This window comes from Siphateles boraxobius, unplaced genomic scaffold (genome assembly GCF_051911475.1).
Source record: "Siphateles boraxobius isolate OS27281-9 unplaced genomic scaffold, OSU_SipBor_1 30, whole genome shotgun sequence".
In the NCBI taxonomy this organism is placed as follows: Eukaryota; Metazoa; Chordata; class Actinopteri; order Cypriniformes; family Leuciscidae; genus Siphateles; species Siphateles boraxobius.
Window position 1 is genome coordinate 13992712 of NW_027508920.1, and position 18280 is coordinate 14010991.

Genomic DNA, 18280 nt, shown 5'->3' on the forward strand with positions numbered 1-18280 from the left:
GAAGAGCCCAAGTGACACCGATGGTACTGGAGACCAAGGTGGATCTGTGGCAGCGAGCATCCAAGTGAGCCAGAGGACTGATACAGAGCTGGAGGGACAGAGGACGAAGGCGGAGCCTAGGGGAGGGGGAGCCAGATAGTGCCGAAGGCGCAGGCAGGACGATGTCCGACCAAGGCGAAGGTCGGAGGTGGGACAAGGAGGCTGGGTGGGCAATCTGAAGATACAGAGGGCGTCGGGTATACAGGAAGCACTGGAGATAGTGAACACTGGAGAAACTGGGAATAATGGCACCAAAAAAATCCATTTAATCTTCTTCAAATAAATCCTTTACTTCTTCACAGTAAGTACCAGAGGCCATTAACATCTCATCCACAGCGGTGGGGTCGTGGGTGGGGCTTTCCACCCAGCCCTCGAACTCCACAACCACTCCCACAGAGATGCACAATGTTGCCAGCTCACGCACCTGGTCAGACTCTAGCAGTGGGACAGGTTCCGTGGCGACCTTGCCTGGTTCGTACTTGTCCATCGCGCTGGGCCGGTCTCCATGGTATGCGGTGGGCACAGGCAATTCCATCATGCAGTCGCAGTCGGTGGTGGATGGCTGGTCTCTGGTGGTGTGTTCAGAGTGGGGCTGGTGACGATGTCATCCTCAGCAGGGCCGATGGTGTAGGCTGAACTGCAGTTCACCAACACCCACTCGATGAACTCAGTGAATGATCCTCGAGAACCCAAACCAGGCCTTTGTGCGCTCGTTAAAACTGGCCAAATAAAAAGCGCACAGGGAGTGGTCTGGATAGTGCGTGATGCTCGCCAGATAGAGGAATCCAAATGTGTGGGCCTCGAGGCTCTTCTGCTCCTGCTCCAAGCAAAGCAGCAACACAGCAGGTGAAGCCATGCTGATTGGTTTTGGTTCAGTTCTTCAGTTACGGAATGTGGTATCGAAACACCCAAAGACGAGGAACAATACTAGAAGATAGACTTTAATAAGAATATTCTGGGAACATGAACCGACAAACACCAAGGCAGAACTGAAGGCTTATAAGCATGAACAAACAAAGGGAACTAATGAGTTAATTAACAAGACACAGGTGAATATAATGACTAATTATATTATAAACAGACAGAGGAAAACCAGGTCACAGGACGGAACCAAATACACAATGAAAGAGGGAACACAGAACATACATGTTACAGCAGCAGCTTTATCTGGTGCAAGATAGCATTGCTTAAAGTAGCGTTAAGCCTGCAACGCATTTTAAAGGCCCACCGAAGTGCCTTGGAACACGCAGCTTTGTATGATGCGTTGACGTCATTTCCACTGAAACAGGAAGCTAAGGCGGGAAATGTTGAATGGCTCCTCCCCCTTTTCAAATAGCCAATAGCGTTTGGTTTCCCTCACAGACTGCAAGTCGTACTTGACAGCACCATGGAAGTGAATCTCAGCGCTGGTGATACGTTGGATTCAATAGTAGAGGTGTGAATAAATTCTAGTCATTTCATTCCTAACCAATGTACAGTTTGGAATAAAAAAACGGTATAAACTCGAGCAACCGAACACACATTTCCAACCAGTAGCGTAATTTTGTTTTAAAAAGTGGGTGGGACAGGTGTGTGGGGTGTGGGGGGATGTTACTATGTTAAGATATAATACAATATATGTGTAGAAAAACAATTTTCGGAAAAAATAACATTACGATATCCAGAAATCAATTTCAATAGTACATTGGGTTTAATTTGCCATTTAATGAAATCTACTGTACTGATATAGTGCAGTGGTTCTCAACTCCATTCCTCGGGACCCACTGCTCTGCACATTTTGTATGTCTCTCTTATCTGACACACTCAGTTCAGGGGCCTCATTTATAACCATTGCGTACGCACAAAACAGGCCCTGAAAGAGGCGTACGCCACTTACGATGCACAAGTTGTGATTTATAAAAACAAACTTGACGGGAAAATTTGCGCACCTGCACGCAAACTCTGACCCATGCGTACGAACATTTTGGAGATGGAGCAGTTTGGCGACACCGATGGTGAGCTGGAGTTAAATGTCTTTTTGGTCACTTTTAGACAGAAAATCTAAAGAAAATTATACATATACAGAAAGATAATACAAATATAATTTCACAAACCAAGCCTATCACATGAAGCAACCATCCATCCCTTCTTAAATGTCCGCGCCAGCGAGCGCGTTTGGCTGTTTAGTGAAACTGACGCATAGCATAACGCATCTAAAACAATAAATCTTCATTATAAGTCCTAATCATAAATACAGTTCATGTTCACAATAACAGTTTAAATAAAACAATGATTTAAACTTTGTTTTACTTCTGTTGTAAAGATTTAGATTAAATATGCCATTCTGATTAATGTAGTTAACACTTCAATTACATGAAATCATTACTGAGAAGTTACAACATTTTTTTATATTCAATAAATATAAATATTTGTTGTGGATGCAATGCTTTCGAACACTTTTCCTCTTGTATGCTGTGTTTTAATATTTTAACTAAAGAGATAATTGCTTATCATGATAATAGCAGATTGTCTGAGAAAATGGTTTCGTGCAAATAATGCACAACAAGGTCTATCTGTTTCCATTAAAAACATAAATCAATTAAAAATACTCTTTGGCCAGTGGAAAAGATTAAGAAAAACTTTCTCCGAAATGTATTATATACTATTTGATTTATTTATTCAAAAACAAGGCAAAGATAGGCTACTAGTTTTTATTAATGTAACTAATGTGACAGCACAGCATCATTTCATAATTTCCTAATGTCTTGTACCGTTAAACATGTTATCACGTAGATGAATAATCATATGCAAATGATATGCAGATGAGGATATGCATAGTAAAACTAGGCGTTGCAAGCTCCATAGATGGTTGATTCGGGGAGGAGACGCATGTGCGCACAATCTTCCGATAACTGGGATTTATAAAGTGAATTCGCCGCAGGTTCTGGCGTACGCACGGTTTTATAAGTCTGAATATTTTTTGAGTACGCCATTTTTAGCTTTCTGGCGCACGTACACTTTTAGTAAGGATCCTACGCACAGTTTTATAAATGAGGCCCAGATCAAGGAGTCTCTCCTAACGAGCTGGGGATCTGAATCAGGTGTGTTAAATAAGGAGACATAAAAATGTGCAGAGCAGTGGGTCCCGAGGACTGGAGTTGAGAACCACTGTGTTAGTGGCAAGTATTTTCATGTGAATAAATCCATAGATCCGCGACTGTAACTTGTGTGCTTTCACATGCTAGTGTTAATACCTTTCCCAAGCGTTTCGGAGGCTCTGGGTTCTAATCCTAACTCGTATAGTTTTCTTTTTTTTTTCATCAAAACCGAATATGTTTATCAGTGTTTGTATATCAAACAGGGACACGTTTGTGTGCATTTTGTTTTGTGATTTCACCGGAGTGAATAGAGTCTCAGCAACGGCGATAGATTGAAACGCACGTCCGAGTGAAGAATGTGCGCAAGCCACAAGAGAACACTGTATCCATGCCACTGATAGCAGCGGTAGAACGACTCTTACTTGACAAACAAACAAAATGGATGCCCAGCTAGTTAACTGGAGATATTTTATTTATTTTTATAATGTACATCCGTGCCGCGAGTTGTTTCAAATAGTGGTAGGGAGAATATCGACCCTGGCAAAAACCCATATTGCTCCGTGACATGACTCGCTTTGGCCAGGTGGTATTTATAGCATAGGGGGCAGGACACTTTACATTCTAGAGAGCATTTGATTGGACAGAAGATGTGATGAGAAGCTGAAGTCCGTGGTGATGTCATAAAAATCCGTGATCCATTTTAACTTAAGTGAGGGACTGTCAGTTTTGCTTATATCTTTGCTTATATCTCCTAAATGCAAATTTTGTCATTGGTTTGGAGCACACCAGTTTATTCATAACCTTAATCCTAACATATTCATAATAAAAGCTAAAAAATATATATATTTTGATTTCAGGGGCCTTTAAGCATATCTTTTATGGTCAAAAATACATCATCTGTGTTGACAACTCCAGTTGCCAAGAAAAGACAGATGACATTTTGAACAATATACTCAACTGTATATACAGTCATGGACACTCACATGCAAAGGAGCTCCAAGAATTGAGTTAGTTGATTTGGTCCCTCCTTTCCTGGGTGATCAATGGAGTTATCGAACATGTGCAGCTTCTCTAGCCACGGACCCTCTGCAGCACCAGGACCGCTCTTTGTTTTTTCTCTTTTCTTCTTCGTCTTCTTTCCTAACCACAACAACATGTCATCCACAGCTGAGACTAATCTGGCATCCATCAAATTGACATGACTCACTACCACCTCCCATTCATCAAGAGATGCAATTCATTTTTATAACAACAGTGCATAAACAAGAAAATATAATTAAACTTGGAAATTAGATTAATTCACTTTAAACACACACAGTGGCAGAGACGGTCTGTCCCTTAGTTCTCTCGTTGGCCTACAGGGTAGTGGGAAGGTTTTTGAGGAAACAGCAAAATGCTATTGGCCACACTGAGAATGTGGCAACCGGAGTGTGAGACCAGCTTCACTCATCACAGTTCAGTTATGGCCTCCCTTTGACAACATGATCGATTTATGTGTGTGAAAACATTTATCATATTTAATTTATAAGTGCCTGTGCACGTGCGTGGTAATGTGTGTGAATCTAACGTAGGAACGCAGCTACTAGTCCCATAATTTTGTTTATGTTTTTTGTTTATTTTTAAAGTAATGGCAGTAATCACCATAGAAATTGGGAGGACCCACCAGGAAGACTGCACCAAATTTTAAATGTATTAATAATATTCTAACTTCCAATATTAAAACATTTAATAGGGGTGTAACGATTCATCTACTACATCTATGTATCGATTTATATTCATATGATCCAACTAAATCGGCCTGTGCTCAGCAAGTTGGCCTTCCGGACGACATGTCTCGATCTAACATCGTTTTACAAGGTAATCAATTGGTGGATTTAAGCATTACGTTTTTTCTTAGCACTTTTAATGATAAAGGCATTAAACTTTACTCGATTCGATTCGATTTCAAGTCACTGAATCATTTCGGATTGTATCGTTCTAAATGAACCAATATCGTCCTTGAATCATATCGTGATACGAATCGAATCGTTGTTAAAACTAATCGTTTCACCCCTAACATTTAACCAATACAAATGTAACAGTAATGATTGTCACAGCTAGTATGGTTTGATTTCTTTTCAGAGACTTTTGTTCTGAAGTTTGTTTCATTCTTTTTTTTCCCGTATTCTCAGTGTGTTTAGTTCCTTTTTCCTGGGTTGTCATGATTTCTATTCATACTTTGCAGTCACGTGACTACCATGGATACCTGGCGGGCAACAAACGCAGACAAAATGGCCAATAAATCACAATACAATCAATTATATATATAGTGAGGCTATTTTGTTTCCATAGCACATTAGCAAAACGTTTAATGACACTAATAACACTAAAAACAATACAATTACTAAATATGAATAATATCACTAAAATGGTATAGGCCTAAAAACAGTCTTTAGTTCACGAACTGCACAACTTTCACAACAAATGTGAAAATCAAAATCAGCTTCAAAAACTTGTTTAAAAAGAAATATTCTTCAAATTTTTTACTGTCATTAATGTAGGTCCACAAGAGAAAGATTAAGCCAGTAAATTAAGATAGTCATCGATATACCGTATATCCATCGTCGTCTCTGAGAACCCGATTATGCTGAATAATAGTGCATCCAATCGCACAACAACTATCTGGCATGTCGTTTACACCTCAAAACACCAACTTTTGTATATTAAAACTGGCGACGTCCTGGCAAGATCCTTGATTAGTTAACTGGGTTTCCTTGCTAGAGAGCGACGTTCTTGCCAGCCAGCCAGTACTTGTGACGTCACGTGCAAAGTATGCATAGCTGTGTTCGAAATCACCCCTTATACCCTCATTCACTAATTCCTACATTACTCCACTAATATAGTTCACTTGAAGAAGTGAATGAAAATGATCATTGTTTCGATCGCTAGAGTGAATTCGGACACTGAGTGCAACCGGAAGTCACTTAGGAATAAATCACAGCGTGCTTCATGATAAAAAAACATGACTTTACAGTCCGGAAAATATAGGAAAATAGCAAATCATTTTACGGACCCCCTGGCACTAGAGAACTGCTGGTCTACACAGAAGAAAGCCCTGTCTAGGCTCTTCCTCGGTACAGGTTGTGTCGAGCCATTCGTTAGTCTGATTGTTTGGTGAGATAAAGATGAAATGTACTGTATTTGCAATAAACAAGATAAGAATCCGCACGGAGGACTCTTATTCTGCGGTGCGGAACTGAGGAAGAACTGATGACGGAACAGTTTGATCTTCGGCTGACAAATCAGAGGAAAGGGGCGTTTCACTCCCGTCCGCATGTAGAAATCGAATATTCAAACTGTTTATTCATTTTTCTACCTCAGAACGAAAAATCAAACTGAAGACTTGTTTTTCGTTTTTTTTGGAAAAATTAAGAAAAACAAAACAAAAAAGGAACAGTTTTTTCTACTTTCAATATTAAAATTATAAATTAAACAATTGCTTAATCGCTTAATCAAACAATTTAATAACCATTAAAGAGTTAATAACCATTTATACTGAATATTGAATATTGAATGTACATCAGTTGTGCACATTATGGGATTGAATGAGTGTACTCGATAATGTCCACTATGGTTCCGGACACCACTACAAATGGCTGTCCCCTCAAATAGTACCCTATTTAAAGCTATAGTTTTTTACAGGGCGATTTCGGACACAGCCTATGTATGTTCTCATTTGTTGCCTTAGTTACTGAATATGTTCCACACTTGTTCAGTTAGTTAACATCCTATCTATCCATGCTCTCTCACCCAATATATTTATAGTTTATTCGGTTTTCTATGCATGTTGTATGCATGTATGCAAAGCTGGTGTGTTTTTTTTCTTTATGAATTATCCTCTTGGATTATCTTTCATGTAAATTGCTAGAATTAGACCCTTATATACTATTCGCTTTTTTCATGTTAATTATATCAATATTGTCATGAGACACAAATGGGAAGCGATAGCCCCAATCCCTCAGAGAGAGACACGATTCTTCATCCACTATTACTCTGTTCCTTCTTATACAGAGATTAAAAGAGTTTGGTGTATATTTGCCTAGGACTATGCACAAGCATGTGTGTCCATTATAGTTTTCCTGTTTCTCCTCCACATTGTCTTTGGACGTGTTGTGTTGTCAAGGTGCTGTAACAGGAGTCCTAAGTGAGAATATTTGTTCAGGTGGTTTCAATGGAGGTTTTGTGATGTTTAACACAAGGGAAACCAAGATCCCATCAGAGCTCTTCAGAATATGTGGACACGGTTTAGTAAATTTTTTGTTTTATTATTATTTTAAGGCTGTATGAATATGTTTTTTGTTTGGACATAGCTAAAGAATCTAATATATATGTTTCAGGCTTTATGAGGCTCCTGATGTGGTTTTCCGAGGAAGAGAAAACAACTCAGTAGTTCAGAAAATTAGTAGTACCTTTGTTCTTTGCTTTCTTTTGGCTGGAAGACATATTGCTCATTTGGGAGTTCAACTCAGTCTCGTCTAAAAGGAGGAAACCAGAGAATGACATCATTTTGCACAAAATGAGTTTACTTTACACGCTTTAATGTCTACTGGTAGGTTGAGAAAAAAGAATGATGAGGAGATGATTCTAATAACTTAGTTACTTGACACATTCCATTGCATAACATTACACACTGCATGTATGTATGTATGTATCCCAGAACTCTGAGGTTTAAAAAAACAGAGAGACCTTAAGGGAGAAGTCTTATCTTGATCTTTTACGACCAATTCACACTGCACCAACAGACGTCGCCCAATGCCGACAATCACCAGAATATAGCCTTTCACTTCTCAGACATTCCACCCCTGATGAAATGTGTTGCTGTTGGTCGGTGTCTGTCATCTGTACTATTGATAGAATGAATTAGGTGAAAGTTGATAAACTCACATACACACCTGTGATGGATGTGGTCCTGTTTTGGATTTCTGCCATTTTTTGGTAGTTTTCAGCAACGGGTCTCAGCAGCTCATTGGCACCCCCACATTGCAGCTCATTGCCATTGATGTAGAGCTCCCTAAAGGCGAGGATCAACCAATTAATGCATTTAGGGCTGAGAAAGTTAGCCTACTTTATGAGACTGACTGATTAATTAAATGGGGGGGGGGGGGGGGGGGGGTAATTTTACATTGAACTATAGATTCTGTTATGTGTTAAATTTTAAAGCTAGATGTCAGAAGTCTTTGTTCAAAACACAGACAAGCCAGGCTCCGGTTGATGAAAGACCCATCATAACGACTATATATTTTTATTTGCTTAAGACAGAGTGATATCTATGGTGAGACACTGTATATAACATCTATTTCCTTTCATTACAGACTGTCAGAGTCACTAGTGGAAATACCTGCGTTCACATTTTAAAAAGAACCCAATCAAAGAGTTAACGCATCATTCTGTGATGCAAGATGTTTCTTGAGCTATAAAAGCCCCCAAACATGTTAACTCAATCTCTTCTTCATTCTCAGTTGATGAAATCGATTAGTTATGATCGTCTATGCAGTTTTCATCTGAAAAGAGCTTCAATTGAACCCTTGTACAGTGCATTTCTTTCCTCTGGAACCTGCAATTGTCCATGCCTGGAAAGATCTGTTTTATGAACGTTTCTTTTTATGAATGTTTCTTCTTCGGAACGTGCTGATTTACAAGCGGCTTGTTCTCCAAAAAGCATCTTTGTGAACATACACATTCTGTATCCCTATCATTTTGCCCTCACTGGGTCTGCTCTTAGGTGAGTATTTAAGCTCAATGTGGATACAATTAGAAGGTCTACATGTATGGAGCTAGAATTGTGTCTTTATTACATGCGAGAAAATAAATGATCTGAGAGAAAAAAAAAGTTTGAGAGAAAAAGTTATCACACTGATAGAAAAAAGCAGTTCATGAGAGAAAAAAATTATATTTGAGAGAAAAAGTTGTCATACCAATAGCAAAAAATAATAATATTTGAGACTAAAAAAGGTTTTGAGAGAAAGTGTTTTCTCATAGAACATAAAAAAATATAAATGTGAAATTTGTAAAATTATTTCTGAGAAAAAAAAATCTCTCTCAAAATACTTTGAAAAATATATCTCAATATATATATTTTTTCCTATCACTGTGAAAACATTTTCTCTAAAAAAAAAGTGTTTCTCTCAAAATGCTTTTCTTTGCTCTCGATGCAATTTCTTGCTCTCGTGTCAGGATTTTGCTTTCGCTGTGGAAATTGTGTCATGGGTGGGGCCACGTTCCTATTGGCCAGTCGGGTGAGCATCGTCTTGTCTTGGGAGTCGAACTGAATCATTACACCATTGTTCGGTTCACCTAAATAGATGCCTCCTCTGCCTTAGTTGAGCTAGAGCTTAGGTTCTCTGCCCGAGCCCGAACTTGACACGACTAGACCCTCGGGCCGATATTTCCCGTCACTATACTCGGGCCGGGGCTTTGATCTAGAGACGTGCACTCCCAACGCAAAAGAGTGCAGCGCGGGACTAGATTTGATGGCTGAGTGGCGCGGGCGGTAACCTAATGCACTCACTCTGTGTGTGGGGGTTGCAGGTGAATAAATAAAAAAATCGTGGGACTCCCGCAAACTAGAAATATCTATTAATAAAACATAAAAACTAATACATTTTTATTCATCTGTTGCAGAAAAGCAACAAGAACAACTAAAACAAAATAGAAATGATTTAGAGGCCAGAGTTTCTTTTTATAACATGTTTGCAGCGTTGAGCGATGTAGCCAATCACAGACATGTGTTGATTTCTTGAACGCAATGGCCAATCAGAAGCATTATAGATAGACTCCCCTCACTGCTCAAAACAGACTTTTTGTTCAGAGCTGAATTCTGTATGCTGGCAAATCCTCTAATTATAACAAACAAAGTGTATATATTATGAAAGATTCATTGTGCAGTCAGCTTCATTGATAATAACAGGCATGTGTGAGATCACGATGAACTGTCAGCTTTTTAGGAATTATTAAGGGAGCGCACTTTGCGCGCATTCAGTCATGCCAAACCATGCACGCAGTAGCTGCTTGCTTTTATGTTATAACAGTGGTTTGTGTGTTAATGCTTTGATAACAAATAATTTATCAGGAGCACTTATGCTGATGTGTATGATGGCGACACGTAGGCTAACTTGAAAGTATTTGGAGGTACAGAAAAAAAGTATTTTTGCGGGACAAAACATAAATGTTGCGGGCGGGAGAAAGTAATAGAAAGTAGTTGAGAACGTCAGTTATAACGACCCATGTATTAAAAAATGGTCGGGTTTAAATCGGGCTCGGGCTCATAATTACATTTAATGTGTCACACACAACTCGATGTTAGCTGGCTGAGCAAGTTCAGCATCACTGAAGATTAAACATTAAAAAATAGCACTCATGTTCATGAATGAATGTGTATTATATTATTAGCTTGCTAATCGCTAGTAAAGCTAATCGCTAATTAGCCATCATGCTAGGTAACTTGCATGAGTTTTAATGTTTAATCTTCAGTGATGCTGAACTTGCTCAGCCAGCTACCCATCGAGTTGTGTGTGTGACATCATCTTACCCAAACATTGGAGTGTCCGTGCTCAACAAAGGCAGAGGAGGCATCTATCTAGGTGAACCGAACAATGCTGTAATGATTCAGTTTGACTCCCAAGACAAGACGATGCTCACTCGACTGGCCAATAGGAACGTGGCCCCGCCCATGACACAATTTTCACAGCGAAAGCAAAATTCTCCAAATAGAGGTCTCTGCAGACGGTAATAGGAGTTACCAAATCAGGGGGCGAGGCCATAAACAGAGGGGCGTTTTCAACCTCGTTACCTGATTTGCCCACGTCACAGTGTGGGTAGGTCTTAGGGGTGGGGTCGGGAGAAGGGCATCATTTTCATTAAATGATTTATAAACACCCACCAGTGTGAAAACACCCACAAATTTAGAAACGCCCACTTTTGTTCCGCAGAGACCTCCTTCTCAAATCCTGACACGAGAGCAAGAAATTGCATCGAGAGCAAAGAAAAGCGTTTTGAGAGAAACATTTTTTTTTTAGAGAAAATGTTTTCACACTGAAAAAAATGTCAAATATATATTTTTTCCTATCAAAGTATTTTGAGAGAGATTTTTTTTTCTCAGAAATAATTTAAAAAATTTCAAATTGATATTTTTTTATGTTCTATGAGAAAATACTTTCAACTTTTTTTAGTCTCAAATATTATTATTTTTTGCTATTGGAATGAACTTTTTCTCTCGAAAATTCTTTTTTCTCTCATGAAATGCTTTTTTGCTATCAGTGTGATAACTTTTTCTCTCAAACTTTTTTTTTTCTCTCAGATCATTTATTTTCTCGCATGTAATAAAGACACAATTCTAGCTCCATATACATGCCTTAGTGTGATGGATAGCATGGGTGGACATAATCAGTGCCCTTCCTGCCTCAGTATCGAACACCGCATGGAGATCAGATGCTGTGCAATTCTGCACTGCAATCAAGTAATCCTAAGTATTTATATAGAACTTTATACAATAGATTGCTTTTACAGCAGCTTTTAATTAAACATGAAAGAACAATGTCAGTGTCTCTTTCAATTATAATTGCAACTTCAATTTCTACTATAAAGTAGAGTGTTCCTTTTTTACTTGCGGATGTCTGACCTCGATTGACTGAACAGAAGAAATAAACCGGAAACGATTTCCATGTCAAAGAAAGGGGAGCATCAGCGATGTCAGTGATAGGTGTTTACCAGTTGGAGTGAACTTTTCCAGAAAGTTTGCTTTGGCAAGCTGTTTTGAAACTTGAATTTGTTCGAAAAGACGTCACACCAGTTTGTTGTTTGATTTTGCTGGAAGTATATTGGGGCCTTTAGTGTGACACCTCCCATTCAAATCAAGCCGCTTAGTGTAGCGCCAGCTTTAATGAACTTGCGGTGCAGGCTATGCGTGTCAAGTGCATCAACTACTTTGGTACTCAAGTGCAATTCAGGCACCAAGTTTGGTTAGCTCAATCTCCCTTGCCTGGGGTCTTTCGGAATGACTCGAGATGACAGTTGCAAGTTCAAGGTTGAATCTTTGGACCAGTGTTACAAGAGACCCTGGACCAATGCATTTCAGTCTCATTTCAAGACTTATTTCCACAACAGTGCTTCTTGCCAGCGTTTGAGTTCTCACTTGTGGTCATTTCCCAATCTCATTCTTCAGTCATTTCCTGTCTCTCTCTCAAAACATTGCAGAAATGGCAAAAATATATTTGAGTGTACTTCATCCAATGCTACATCATATTAACTCTAAAAAAGTTGCCTGCCAGCACTAGCATTTTTGATCATTTTCACAAATGTTTCACAACCCCGAGAATATGTTGTTGTATGAATATCTGGACATGCATTTTATCAAAAGAAAGAACAGGCCCTCTGCTTTTAAACAACAACAAACAAACAAACAAAATTCTAGCTCCATGCATTCTTTTTTATAAACACTTGAATGTGGAAAAGTTTCACTAAAAAAAGCAACATTTCAAGCAAAAAGCTGAGGAAAATCACGTTTTTGTCAAAGAGTACATCTGGATCGGATTCAGAACGATGATAAAAACATAGATTGAGTAGACTGAGTCCATCAGCACCTCCAAAGCTTCCCAATCCTATATCTCATCCTGGGTCAACATTTAATTCGGTAACATTAGGCAGGTTTGATTTATATGCTTTTTAATGTTGATTCTGTACTTGTTCAGAAGATGCCTAATAGTGCTCTCTACCGTATAATAGTGTACACATAAGTCAAAAAATTCTATTGGATTGTCAAAATAGCTTCTCTTCTACTATAACTCCGAAACCCCTGTGGCCCAATAAGATGTCATCAGCTGAAGCTCACATTCATGAATTAATATGTGATGAAATATTTTAGCAGAAGCTAATGGATCCCAGGAGCCCACAGCAGAGAGTCACAGGTTAATTGGAAACATAAGCATCAGTGGTCATAACAGTCCGTACCTCACACAACTGTTGGTGAGAAGTGAAGCTAGCAGAGTTCCGCTCCATGAACCCAAACCACAATAACATAAACTCAAGGAACATATTTGACTGGTCCCCAAACCTCCACTCAGCAAACCTTCCAATCCTTCCTGTCCCACGCTGAGAAAGAAACAAGCAGACAGAGAGGAGAGGTCATTATTAAACCTTTAAAAACACATTGAAGATGACTTAAAAAAATATTTAAATAGGAAAAAATACATACTACATACATTGAAGCATACATACATACATTGAAACAAAAGGCTAAAACATTTTCCAAAGTACTGTAACATAGCATTGAAAGGTTCCATTCACACAGAACATGTTTTCGTTTTAAAACATGAGACACAGGGTGGTGGGAGTGGTAGGAGGGTTGGGAGGGGGGAGGCGAAAGATGCCGTTTCATCCCTAATCAAACACACCTGCCTGTAATTTTCAAGCAATCCTGAAGACAGGGGCTGCTTCCCAATTCGCCTACTTATACTACGACCTAAAAGTGTACTCTTTTTGTGAAGAAAAAGTACATACTTTTGAGTGTGTAGCAAAAGAGTAGGCAAGCTTCGGGACATACTAATTCGTCATCTTTAATGGACAGCTCTGTCGCGTGCGTCCAGCCACCGTAAACTGCCCTGTCAATCATCTTGTCACAGTTAAAATCCTCCATTCATTCTAATTTAATTTCCTACCGTTTCGGAGAGAAATGTTGTGGCACCTTGGTCTGCAGCCGTGGGTCATTAATGCGGTGACTCTCCTCATGTGTTTGCAATTTGAATGTAATGATGCATTTAAAAGTTAATGGCTAAACGTATCTTTACAAAAGTTCACAATGCTGCTGCAGATGCAATATAATGTAGACAACATTGAATAAATAATTTTTCGTCATGTTAGATACTGATAATACCCACTCAAACCCCTTTATCTAAACCTTTCTACATAACCACCGGACTCGCGCATCCTCCATGTCTGTAGTTTTTTAACACTTTTCACTCGTGTTTGTAGTTCTAATCGAATCCTCGTCCAACGCGCGATGGGTTGTCGGTAATATCAGCCGTTAGAGTGCGCATCGATCTGCACTTCGGATTCTGACCGGAAAAAGTAGACCATCCGGGTATCTTTGGAACACTCATTTCAACATACTACGATTTGGGACGTACTAATTCTAATTTCGAATACTATTTAGGACGGATAGTATGCGAATTGGGACGCAGCAAGGGTGGTTCTCAAACGGAAGGCTGCATCCTAGTCAAGTACTTCAGAGGCTCGTAGACTAGAGTATTACTCAACATTAAACAATAAAATGAGACGGTCTGGTATGTGTGCATGGCTACACCTCAAATGTTTCTGGCAGCTGTGGTCACGGTGCAAATTTACAATTAAATTTATCATTTGAAAAATACTTCACATTAAAAAGCTTTATATTAACTGACTTTCTATTAAGGCAGTACAAGTAATTACAACCAGCTGATTCATTTTCTGATCATTCTTTTTTGTAAATTTGGAATGTGTACAAAGGATTAGGTGATTGGAGGATGCAATGGATAGACTTGATGCATCCTTCAAAATAAGCCAAATGAAGGAATGCAGAATAAAGGAATGCCTTCAAAGGATCCTTAAAATTGAGATGGCCTCAAATAGGGCGCTATTTGATGGGAAGGCCATTTGTTGTGGTGTCCGAAACCCAGAGGTGGAAAGTAACGAATTACATTTACTCGCGTTACGTAATTGAGTAGTTTTTTTGTGTACTTCTACTTTTTAAAGTAGTTTTTAAAATCTGTACTTTTACTTTTACTTAAGTACGTTTTCTTTGAAGTATTGTTCTTCGCTACATTTGAAATCATATCCGTTACTGAGTAAAAAATAATAAAACAAGGGGGGAAAAAAAAAAATCACACACTCCGGAAACTACTGAATTGATTGAAGGGCGGGAGAACAAACGCGCAAAAAAGGTGACGGCCAGCTGAAGCTGAAAGCTAAGCGCAAAGCGAATTATGGCCAGTATGAAAAGTAGAAAAAAAGCGTGGTTGTCCTCGAGGATAGATATCCAATTTGCAAAAAATGTGGACGCAAAGTGGCTGCAAAAAGAGGATATAGGACACCATCCCTCCTGCAGATAAAGGTATGTCCCGATTTACGTGATGCAAAGGGTATCCCGGAATCCAGTCATGAAAATGGAATTCACTTAATGCAGATGTCACGTAAAACATGCAAAATAATGGATGGATGAATACATGGAAAGTAGAACTGTGCAATAAATCCAATCGCGACATGGTCTGTGGATATTTAAGCTAAGCACAAAAATACTGCAAGTAAATATATAACCCTATTTGTTCTGCTGAGCTGCGTTTGTCTACTATACTCAAGTACTCGTGACGTTCATGGTCTTTTCAGCGTCTCACAAAGAATTTGAGGATATGAATACATGAACATTTCCAGAGCTGCTCTGAGAGAACGCCTAATGAGCATTTTCATAATTTTATTTGAGAAAATCCATTGTAAAATACACTTTTAAGTTAACAGGTCTTCACAACCCGTCAAAATAAAAGTTCGGTTTTACTAGGAGAAATTATGACAGAAATATATTACTATTGTACTATAGTAATATAAATATATTACTTCTCAAAATAATAATAATAACAACAATAATAATACATTTTATTTGAACATTATTTAAAGGAATATTTTTTTTGTCCATGGTTTAATTTAGTAAATCTGTTTTTACAGCGCTTCCCCAAAAAATAAAAGGACACAAGTTTAAATTTACATTTGATTACCACAGTTTTTGATAATATATTTGGATTAAATCATAAAAAGTAGGGGTGTAAGGATACACAAAACTGACGGTTCGGTTTTCACACGGTTTTGACGTTTCGGTTCGGTTCGGTTTAGAAAGCTAAAAAAAAATAAACAGTGGTTTAATGAAAAAATGGTGTCTTTGTCTTTAAATTAATTCAATTACAATTAAACGTTTTGCAAGGATTAAAAATCTGCTAATGCTGTATAGGGAGCCGCACATTACTATAACATTAAAGGTTAACAACAGAGCCTAAATTTAGATGCTATTTGTTTTTTAGATATAATAATCAACACCCAACAAATTGTATGAAAACATGTAAACTGAACATAAGGCAGTTTTTGCATTAACTTTACTCTAATTTGTTATTGAAATTAAATAATTTACACAGTTGCTGTCATTTTCATTAAAGATATTTTAAACGTACTTTAAATAATAAAGATATAATTAACAGGTTAAGTAAAATATAATATATAGGATAATATTGTGCATTTATTTAGTGCAAGAGTTAATTTCTCTAGGAACCAACAAGTTGTGGACACTGAATCACTAGCCTGCTGAGGTAAATATAATGCGAGTGACAAACTATGCAGTTTTATTGACGTCTATGCGCTGATGAAACACTGATTGAGCGATTACACGAGTTATGATGCCTTTCAGTAAGTATACTGTATTTTTCAACATACCTTCAGGTGTCCATTCATGTTTATTCTGTAACTGAGGAAGAGATGATCGCGTTTACTCGCGTTTACTCCGCGCTGCCGCTACTGTTACAATCCGTGGTGACAGATAGTTTTAAACTGTGGGTACAGATTGTCAATTTACATCCATGTGGACAGATTGGTAAACTGTGCCTAGTTTTGTAAAACTGTGCACACGGTAGTTTATTTTTCTTCTGTAATGAAGCTTGGCTGTCCATCTAGTGAAAAATGTTGGTACTGCGGCCAAATAAAATCTTACTGAAAGCTCATTTTTTGAGATATCAACCTAAAATTTGGAACACAACTTCTTCAGATTTTTGGCTTACATTTTCTGGCAATTTTAGAGTAAAATATATTTTGTAATATATATATTTTATATAAAATATAAATAATTATATTTTTACATTGTTCATTTTCATAAACTCAAACTTGTATAACTTTTTTTCTGTTTCACTTTCATAACTTCATAATACTTCACTTCAACATTAATCTGGCAAATGTCTTCTTTAAAACAAGACCAACCATAGGTCTATATTCCAAAGCATTCTTGAATTACAACCATTTAAGTTTGAATAGTGATTTTCATGTCTATGCGAAAAAAGGGGGAGTGACAGTTAAAGGGTTAAACAATATTAAACTATAATATCTATATCTATAATATCTAAAATATAATTTATATATTAAAACTCTCCTTCAGTCCAGTCACCATCAGTCGCGACGGTCGCGACTCGCACGTATTTTCATTTAAACGTCACTCACTGACGTTTTCCTAACCAGAAAAAAAAAACGATTGCCCTGCTCTGCCTCTGATTGGCTAGTACTCATTGCCATCTGGGTCAGAGCCAATTAGAAGCAGGATGTGGGTGGGAAAAAACTCTGTGTATAGGGAAAGGGGAGAGACAGAGGGAACAGGCAAGACAAACTCCTACGTTTAAATAACATATAGAAAATATCTGCTTGACAACGAGCTGAGAACAAGCCCAAATAAGCAACTACACTTTAGAAACAAGCCCAAAAAAAACGCGACCCGCGACCACCAATATTTGTAAGCGACTTTACAGAAAAACAAGCCCAAAGTCGCTTATAATAAGCGGACTTGGCAACACTGATTCCAGGTCCAATCAATGAGCCGGGCTGGGCGGGGCCGGGGTAGCTTGCAGGGCGGGGCGTGTTCGGTAGAAGAAACATTAATAAAAAGAAACATTAATTTTCTGAATAAAATACATTTCATAGGACAATATTATTCTTAAACATTTTAATAAATTATTAATGTTAAAAATAAGTTGTTAATCTAATTCATTATTAATTAACAAATTTAATTGATTAGACATGTTTAATTGAAATTTTAATAAACAAACAAATTATTTCAAGTTTGTTATAATAAAAGCATTTGTTCAACCAAAAAAAAAAAATCCTGTTTTCATTAATTTAACTGTCATTTTAACTGATGATAATAATAATAATACCCATAATTTAATAATACAGTTTATTTATTTAACAATTTATTAATACTGTAAACCGTGATATTTTCTGAGACGTTACCATACTGTGAAAATCTTATACCATTACAACCCTACACGGGAGGGTCCCCCACCCCACCCCCGCTGTTAAAAAAGTAACTCAGTAACTTTTACTCTGAGTCAATTTTAAATGAGCTACTTTTTACT

The 18280-nt window shown here is 37.9% G+C and overlaps 1 protein-coding gene across 2 annotated transcripts in view; it reads right to left on the reverse strand.

The window, feature by feature from the left end:
• LOC143757282 (uncharacterized) overlaps positions 1–18280 on the reverse strand; it is a 42926-nt gene that overhangs the window by 11063 nt on the left and 13583 nt on the right. For both annotated transcript variants that reach the window (XM_077248308.1, XM_077248309.1), the window contains exons 4-7: positions 13101–13241; positions 8048–8166; positions 7565–7630; positions 4100–4256 (exon numbers count right to left, since the gene is read on the reverse strand). In XM_077248308.1, coding sequence (XP_077104423.1) covers positions 4100–4256; positions 7565–7630; positions 8048–8166; positions 13101–13241 — 483 coding nt within the window. The remainder of the gene's footprint in view (positions 1–4099; positions 4257–7564; positions 7631–8047; positions 8167–13100; positions 13242–18280) is intronic.